The 8,862-nt window shown below is 45.1% G+C and overlaps 1 protein-coding gene across 1 annotated transcript; it reads left to right on the top strand.

Moving 5' to 3' along the window:
- The first annotated feature begins 427 nt into the window (after positions 1 to 427).
- DIABLO (diablo IAP-binding mitochondrial protein) lies at positions 428 to 8,562 on the top strand. Its single transcript, XM_042442133.1, has 6 exons — positions 428 to 594; positions 3,047 to 3,167; positions 3,634 to 3,765; positions 3,887 to 3,997; positions 6,967 to 7,063; positions 7,820 to 8,562. The coding sequence occupies exons 1-6, from the start codon at positions 551 to 553 to the stop codon at positions 8,032 to 8,034; spliced, it is 720 nt and encodes a 239-aa protein (XP_042298067.1). The 5' UTR covers positions 428 to 550; the 3' UTR covers positions 8,035 to 8,562.
- The last annotated feature ends 300 nt before the right edge of the window (positions 8,563 to 8,862 follow it).

Below are 8,862 nucleotides of genomic sequence, written 5' to 3'. Positions count from 1 at the left end.
TTCCGGTTTTAAAAAAAAGGACGTGAGTCCAACGAGGCTATTCATGCCGGTTTGAGAGCTGCCCCGGCGCTATGCGAGGGAATTCTGGGAAGTGTAGTTTGTTGCCGCAACAAACTACACTCCCAGAATTCCCTCGCATGGCGCCGAGGCAGCTCTCAAACCGGACCAGGATGCAACCCAAGTGCTGTGGCCTCTCCTTTTGCCTGTCAGAACTGCCTTTGCTCTCACAAAGGACTCTATAATAAACCCGTTGGCTACGCACTCTATACATTCCTAGCTCTATATATCGTGGACGCGGTCAAAACCGGAAGTGCGAAAATGGCCTGAGGGAAACCATTTCCCAGAGGCCGGCGGCTCCAAGTCGAGGAACTCCAGCGCCTTCTTTGTGAGAAAGAAGCCCCCCCCCCCCAAAAGAGCCCCATATCCGCGGACCACCATATCAATTATAACAACGCTCCCGAAACGGTTGCGGCGAGGGCGTGTTCGACGGGCCCTGAGGCGAGCGGGGTGACGTCACTTCCGGGGCGCCTCGCGCAGCAGCGCAACCAAGATGGCGGCGGCCGGTTGGTTGCGGGGCTGGCGCTTTCTCCTCAGGTATCTCCCTCCCGAGTCCCAACCGCTTCCTTTCCCTTGAACGCCTCCCAAAAGCCAATTCTCCCGGGCTTTGGGCGCCTTTGAACCGAAGTCCTCCGTGACTGAAGGCAGGGCGGCCCCTGGCCCCGCCATGGAGGCTGAGGCTGCATCCGCACGGCGGGGTTTAATACCGTTTCGACACCGCTTGGCCTGCCCTGGCGCCCTGCGATGGGGTTTGGGCGCGTTGTGAGGCCTTGAGCCTCTTTCTCTGGGCCTGGCTCCCACCACCGTTCCCAGAATTCCATCGCATTTATTTTTTTAATTAATTAATTTTTATTAATTTATATCGATTGATTTAATCCATCTTCCTCCTTTCTCCCCAAAGGGGCCCAAGGCGGCTCACAGTAACCATTCTAAACCCACATTGCGATCAAAACATTTTGAAACATCAGCTACAACCCAGTATAAAATGACAAGTAAATCACCAAAAGCCATCCCATAACTGCATAATAATAATAATAATAATAATAATAATAATAATGTTTTTATTTATATCCTGAGGAGAGTCCCAGCGGCGTCGAAACGGCCTTCAATCTCACTGTGCGGATGCAGCCTGGCCAAGGGGCCGACCTGCCTTCGCCCACGGAGGACTTCAGTCAAAAGGCCCCCAAAGCCCAAGGAAATTGGTTTCCAGGGAGGGTTATTTCTGCAGTGTGGATGGTTACTTTTGTCCGTTCCAAACGCACAAGGCCAAATGCGTTATCCCCCCAGCCCTGCTTTCCCCAAGCGACAAGGATCCTTAAGCTAGCCCAAGGTGAGGAGAGAACCAAGCGCTGCCAGCTCTTCCCTCCTTGCCAGTTTAGGTGTAGCTTTTTGGTGGGGTTTGGGGCTCTGTGGCCATCTTCTCAAAGAGTTGATTCTCACCACGGCCACAGAGCCCAACAAACCCACAAAACACTGTGGATGCCGGCCATGAAAGCCTTTGACGTCACATTTTTTGTGCGCGCCACACACTTTCTGCCTTTAGCTGCGATGGAAGACCCTCTCATGTTGTCAGGCATTCAAGTGCTGGATGGAAATAGTTTGGGAAGACTTGGGTCCCCTTTCTGATGGGCTCTGCTCTGAATGGTTTAAGGTCAGCTAAGAGGAGGCATCCGGATGCCCTCTGATGTTTTGGACTATGACTTCCATGATCACTTGTGAGGTTGGCTGGGGCTGATGAGAATTGTTCTCCACAATGTCAGAACCCTGGATTGCCTATCTCTAAGTGGGCCTATCCTCATGACCAGTTCACTTGTAAAGGGAGTTAAGGTAGGGAAAATGGCAGATACCCATTTCCTTGCCTTGTTAGGAACATGGAGCTTAACAGTACCTTGACCAGTACTGTAATAATAATAATAATTAATAAGCTTTATTTATAGAGCACTGTAAATTTACACAGCACTGTACATACAATCAGTTAAAAATGATATAAACCTGCCTAAGGCATACGTTCTACCAAAATAATTTAACAAAGCACCTATTAATACATATGAACATTAAATAATAAAACATGGCAAGCAACAAATAAAAATAAACCTACAATAACGAGCCCAAGGATAGAATGGGCTCTGTGAACTTAAACATTTGTAAAGCTTTGGACTGTAGCATAGATTTAAACCTTGACAGCATGACTTTGTTTCTCGCCTTCGTGTGCTGCTTGTACACTTGATTTCGCAGGGTTGTTTCTTTCACTGTTTATAGCGTCGCCCGCTGTGTGTTTCCTTCAGACGTAAGCCCTAGAGTCTAATGGGACTTACTTCCACGTGAGTATAGGCTTGCAGTCTTAGACCCAGAAGCAGATAAACCGCCACTGCTCTGGCCTTGGAGAGAAGAACAGACAGTAGCTGCTGGACTTAAATCCCACCGCAACCGCCATTTCCCTTTCTCTTGTGTGTTGTGTCTTATTGAGATTGGGAACTGTCAAATTCACACTTTGTAAATCTCTCTGAGAGCCTTTGTGGCTGAAGAGCAAAGTATAATTATGCTAAATAAATAAAAGGTGGTAATGTTGTAATGTTTGAATGGAGACTGGGTGATTGTAAGTCATCTTCTGTCTCGGTGCATTAGTGATGATCAATATTAATCAGTTCATTATAAATTATAAGAGCTTTGTTATAAGTTAAGTCAGTTAAAGTTAGGTAACGTAAGGGAAACATGACATACACACCCAAGAAATATAAAGGGAGAAATCGCTGTACAGATCTCTCACAACCCTAGCTGTCTCTGTCTTTTAAAGCAAACAGCTAGCTTACACATCCTTGAAAATGCCATCTAACCTAAAAGCATGCTAGGTAAGGGGTACATTGGGAGAGTAAGCAGGGCCTTCCTGGTAGCTGTTAAAGGCTAAGGGGCTGCAAACAGGAAGATTCCTCCTCCAGAATGATAATTTTCCTCTGTAGCTGACTGTTCCTAAGATGGATGTCTTTTCTAGGCGGAGTTTTCCACTTGTGGCGCATGTGAGGACTCGCTGTGTGTCAGGAGTGAGGGGACCATGGAACAAAGTGGCAGCGCTGGGGTTTGGAATAACACTCTCTGCAATTCCTATTGCACAGGTAGCCTTTTAGAAAATACCGTTTGGTTACAGTGGCAGTAGGCAAGCTGCTACTTTCTTACTTTCTAATTGCCTCATTCCATAGCCCTGCCACCTATGGGTTTTCCAGGGGCATTTGATGGGCTGCACTGAAAAACATAATGCTGGGCTCAGTGGATCTTGCTAGAGCAATGCTCAGTATCATGCAGCCATCCAGCTGTTTTTGGACTGTAGCTCCCAGCATTCCTCACTGCTGGCTAGAGCTGCTAGGAGTTACAGTTCAGCATCTGGAGGGCTGTGCAGTTCCCACCCCCATGTTTGTACACTTACAGTAGATTTGTAGTATAGCCGGTAGTGCTGCAAATCCTGTAGTAGTATGAACATTGCCTGGCTTAATTGTTCTGGTGTCAGAATATTCTTTCTTTGCAGTCTAAAGATCCATGGTGCTTGGTTTGTAGCCTGACTTGGACATAACATTTGTCTTTCAGAAACATGATCCGAGTTCTCTCAGCAATGAAGCCTTGATCCGAAGAGCTGTGTCTTTGGTAACTGATAGCACGGGTACTCTTCTCTCTCAAACAACATATGCATTAATTGAAGCACTAACAGAGTATACCACGGTAAGATATGCCTTGCTTTTGAAGTCCTACATTCTGTGATGTAATACAAATATGGCCACATACTAAACGTTTAGCCAGCGAGATGAGATGTGATGTTAACAAGGGATGTCTCTCTATGCAGGCAGTTTATACATTGGTGTCCCTGTACCAGAAATATGCACATCTCATTGGGAAAATGAATTCTAAAGAGGAAGATGCTGTCTGGCAAGTGATCATTGGTGCTCGAGTAGAGGTAAGAAACCTGGCTCATTGCCTCTTGTCTTTCAACTCCTCTGATATTATTATAGCTCTGGGTTTGGATCTGAGAAGCCTGGATTCAAATTCTCTGCTTCAGTTCTCATCAACTGGGTTGACTTGTCCAAATAGCTAGTCTAAGATAGTCTTTTTTTAAAAAAATAGATAAAATGCTGATCTGAGGCACACAGTTGTAAGAACACATAAGGGTGACTTGTTGAAAGTACTCCAACACCAGAATTGTGTTGTAACCTAACAGACTCCCTGGCTGAGCTGACACAACTGGTCTCAGAGCTGGTGTTGGAGTCCCCTAGCCTTCTTGTCCTGGGGGACCTCAACATCCCCTTTGAGGCCGGGTTATCAGAACTTACAGGTGCGGCTCGAGAGTTCATGGCTTCCATGACAACCATGGGCCTGTCCCAACTAGTCTCAGGTCCATCACATTGTGGTCTTTAGTACGGATCAGGGACACCTGTGGGCAGAGGTAATTCAGACCTCTGCTCTGTCATGGACAGATCATTTTCTGGTCAAGGTGGAACTGAAGGCTGCCACCCATATCCCCCTTGGGAGTGGAGGACCTATTAGAATGGTCCGCCCTCGAAGGCTAATGGAACCCAAAAGGTTCCAAGAAGTCTTAGAGGGTTTTATGGTTGGGAATGACAGCGATTCTGTTGATGCCCTGGTTGATACCTGGAACAACGATTTTACCAGGGCTATAGACAGTATCGCTCCTGAGTGTCCTTTCTGGCCCGCTTCAAATAAAAAACCTTGGTATACGGAAGATCTTCGGCAAATGAAGCGGGCTACGCAACAACTAGAGCGCCTTTGGCGGAAATATCAGCTTTTGCCTGACAAGACAATCCACGAGATCCTGTTGAAGGCTTATGGAGTGGCAATTGATGCAGCAAAGAACTCATTCTATTCTGCACGAATTGCATCTGCAGAGTCCTGTCCAGCAGAGCTGTTCAGGGTGGTTAAAGAGCTAACCCAATTGCCTCCCACCCTGAACCCGTTATTAGAACCATCTAAAGCCTGCTGTGACGCTTTTAATGACTTTTTTGTGGACAAAATCTCTCAGATAAAGGCTGATTTGGACACGGACATTGAAATAGATTCAGTAAGAGAGGTGTCTGGTGAATCCACGGATTTAGTTATTCTAGATCACTTTGAGTTTGTAAATATCGATGAAGTGGACAAATTCCTTGGAATTGTAAGGAGGATGACGTGCCCTCTCGATCCTTGCCCATCGTGGTTGACTGTTCAGGGAAGGGATGTGATGAAAATGTTGTTACATCTTATAATCAACACATCCTTTAAAGAGGGAACTTTTCTATTAAAAAACTCCTCTTTAGATTCCTTGATAAGAAACAACTACAGACTCCCTGTTACCATTCCTGGGCAAGGTTATCAAGAGGGTAGTCGCCCTCCAACTCCAAGCTGTTCTGGATGAAACCGATTATCTGGACCCATTTCAAACCGGCTTTAGGGCGGGATACGGAGTTGAGACTGTCATGGTCGCCTTAGTCAATGATCTCCATCTGGGCATCGACAGGGGAAGTGTGACCTTGTTCATGCTCTTGGACATCTCAGTGGCTTTCGATACCATCGACCATGGTATCCTTTTAGAACGCCTGAGGGAGCTAGGTGTCGGGGCACTGCGCTCCAGTGGTTCCGTTCCTACCTCTGCTCTTCTAAAAGAGAGCTGACATCTAGTGTCCCCCAGGGCGCCATTGTGTCCCCCATGCTGTTTAACATCTACATGAAACCGCTGGGAGAGATCATCCGGAGACATGGGGCGTGGGGTTATCAGTACGCTGATGACACCCAAATTTATTTCTCTATGTCTCTGACTGCTGCAGTGACTAAGGATGGCCTCTCTCCTCTGAATGCCTGCCTTGAGTTGGTAATGGGCTGGATGAGGGAAAACTCAGGTTGAATCCAGAGAAAACAGAGGTACTCACAATAGGTTCCCCAAGTCCAGGTATGGAGATTTGTCAACCACTTCTGGATGGGGTCACACTTCCTCTAAAGGACAAAGTTCGCAGTTTGGGTGTTCTTCTAGATCCATCACTACAAATGTCATCTCAAGTAGATGCGATGGCCAGAAGCACCTGGTACCAACTTCGGTTGATACGCCAACTGCGTCCCTACCTGGACCGATCTCTCGTTTAGATTTCTGTATTGCACTCTACATGGGGCTACCTTTGTATCAAGTTCGGAAACTTCAGTTGGTACAAAATGCGGCAGCCAGATTGGTCACCGGTATACCTAGGACTGACCATATAACACCAGTCTTAAGATCTCTTCACTGGCTTCCGATTAGTTTCCGGGCGCAGTACAAAGTGTTGGTTATTACCTTTAAAGCCCTACATGGCTTGGGCCCGAGTTACTTGAAAGAACGCCTCTCCCTACACAATCCGCCCTGCACTCTCAGAACTACTGGGAAGAATCTATTGGATTGTCCAAAGACTAGATTAAGATCTACTTCCCACAGGGCATTCACTGTGATGGCTCCCAAACTGTGGAATGGCTTCCTGGAGGAGAACTGTCTTATTACCACCTTAGATGCCTTTAAGAAGGCAATTAAGATGGATCTCTTCCGGTGAGCCTATCCCCCAGACCTGCTATAACAGCGTAAGATGATACTCCACTTGGAACATCGATGAGGAATTGGAGATGATATTGCACATGTACAGGTTTTTTACTGTGTTTTTAAGGAGTTTTTTGTTTGTTTTGTCTTTTGCATAATGAGAATGTATTTTAACTACTTGTAATTTTATATTTGTGTTGTTCTTCCGCCTCGATCCGCAGGGAGAGGCAGGATATATATAGATAAAAATATAAATATAAATATAAATTATTATTATTATTATTATTATTATTAGATCTGCTTATAAAATCTACCTTTATTGTGAAATAAACCAATTCAGATGGAACCTCTAACAGTGATGTTTTGACTTTAATTAGATGACTGCAAAGCAGCAAGAGTATCTGAAGTTAGAATCCAGATGGATGACTGCGTTGCGCCTTTCAGAGATGGCAGCTGAAGCAGCGTATCAGTCAGGTATTGCAAACCATATCCCCATGTACGTTGCTGTGGTTCACATAGCTCTTTTTTCCCTCATTATAGTCAAGGAAAACCCTTTATTTACATGAATTGTTTTCTCCCATAGGCTTTGGTCTAAAAAATTGTTTGTATTCACATACAAAAGGTTTTTGGTTTTTAAATAAGTTATTTTATCCAATAACTTACTTGTTGACATCATATGCACGTGTAAATTCCCTTTACCCATACAGTTGTTTTGGTAGATGTGTGATGTGCATATTTAGCTGAGGTTACAAAGCAGTGTTACGCCTATGATGCTATTGCACATGGCTGCCCCTGTGTTTGGTGCACATTATGTATTCACTGGACAGTTCTGCAACATTGCAATTCTGTAATAATGTGATGTATAGCACTACCAAGGCATAATGCCATGAGCTTAACATTATTCTGTGTTTCTGATAGAAGACGTCAGCCACCATGTTTCATTTTCTAATTGTATTTAAATCAGCCCCAGGATTGGTCCTGCCTTGGGGCATGTGGAAATGAATGATGGAAGGTTGCAGGGAGCAGAGCTGAAAGAAAAGTGCATTTTGTGTTGGTTTCAGGTTTGTGCTGTTTAGACTAACTCAGGTCCCATGGCTGTTCCAAGGCTGGATCTAACCTGGTCGCAAGACAATTGTGAATGCATATATACTTGTATTTCTGGATGAGATCTTGATCAGGTTGGCTTTCCTGTCTGAAACAGCTGATGTGATTCCAACTTTACCTTTGCAGGGGCTGATCAAGCCTCAGTGTCAACACATAACCACATCCAGCTAGTGAGAACTCAAATCCAAGAGGCCCGTCAGCTGTCGCAGAAGGCTGAGACCAAGCTGGCCGAAGTCCAAACAGAGGAGCTCATGAAGCTGAAGGATGAGGAGGCTTTGTCACCTGTCACTCACCAGGCCAGCATGGAGGAGGCCGAGGAGGCCTATCTTCGTGAAGACTAAAGGGCTGAAAGCCTTAGGGGTGTTACTCCTGCTCAGTGGTACAAGGTAGCACTCACTTGAAATCCTAGAACCAAAAAGGCATTGGCAGCCTCTTTCAGTTTAACTGAGTAGCAGATTATGGGCCCTGAACTGGGGGAGGTACATTTCCAGTCTGTTGGGAAAGTTTATTTCTACTTAAATGCACTGCTATGCAAATGTGAAAATAAGCATGAAAGAAGTGTTTGTGGCTCTTGAGATTTCCTAGTGGAAAGGAAAATTAATGATCCAACAAGAGAGCCTTAAACTCTCCAAAGCCTGGAGGTACTGTAGGTTCAAATCCACAAGGGCTCTTTTCACATAATTAAAATATTTGTTTGTGTTTGTGAAAGAAATTGTCTCATCTACAGTTTTATCTGGAGTTTCAGAAATGTTTTGTATTTTGTTGCCAAAAGTTCAGTCTAGAGGATAAAGATTTTCTTCTGTTTTGTTCTTAACTGTGTGGACAACCTTTGCTAAAGGCAGTTTTTAAAATAAAGGCAAGTGAAACAAGTGGTCTGAATTGTAACTGAAAAGGAAACTAAAATATCACACTTGTGCATCCAAGAGGATGAGATTGCTTTCACAGGGGATTGCAGACTAATATTAACAACCCGCCCCAGGAAAGCAAAACTGCAATTTCAGATTAGTAAAGGATCATTCTTTTTTTTAAAAAAAGCCAAAAGGAGCAGCCAGGCACAATAGTTCATGCGCATCTTCAGCAACAAGGTATTGGGATAAGGCAGTGTATAAAAAGCCTAGAAGAGGGGTGGGAATTGTGTGCCTCCCCAAGTATCCCTCACTGCTGGGAGT

The sequence above is a fragment of the Sceloporus undulatus genome, chromosome 10 (genome assembly GCF_019175285.1).
Source record: "Sceloporus undulatus isolate JIND9_A2432 ecotype Alabama chromosome 10, SceUnd_v1.1, whole genome shotgun sequence".
NCBI lineage: Eukaryota > Metazoa > Chordata > Lepidosauria > Squamata > Phrynosomatidae > Sceloporus > Sceloporus undulatus.
Note: the sequence above shows the minus strand (reverse complement) of the source record. Positions and strands in the feature narration are given on the sequence as shown.

What these genes read in the sequence shown, in the direction of transcription:
- DIABLO (XM_042442133.1), top strand. Translation starts at nt 551, where the DNA reads ATGGCGGCGGCCGGTTGGTTGCGGGGCTGGCGCTTTCTCCTCAG. An exon ending in CACTAACAGAGTATACCACG is followed by an intron (nt 3,766 to 3,886) that starts GTAAGATATGCC and finishes CTCTCTATGCAG; the next exon opens with GCAGTTTATACATTGGTGTC. An exon ending in TCATTGGTGCTCGAGTAGAG is followed by an intron (nt 3,998 to 6,966) that starts GTAAGAAACCTG and finishes GACTTTAATTAG; the next exon opens with ATGACTGCAAAGCAGCAAGA.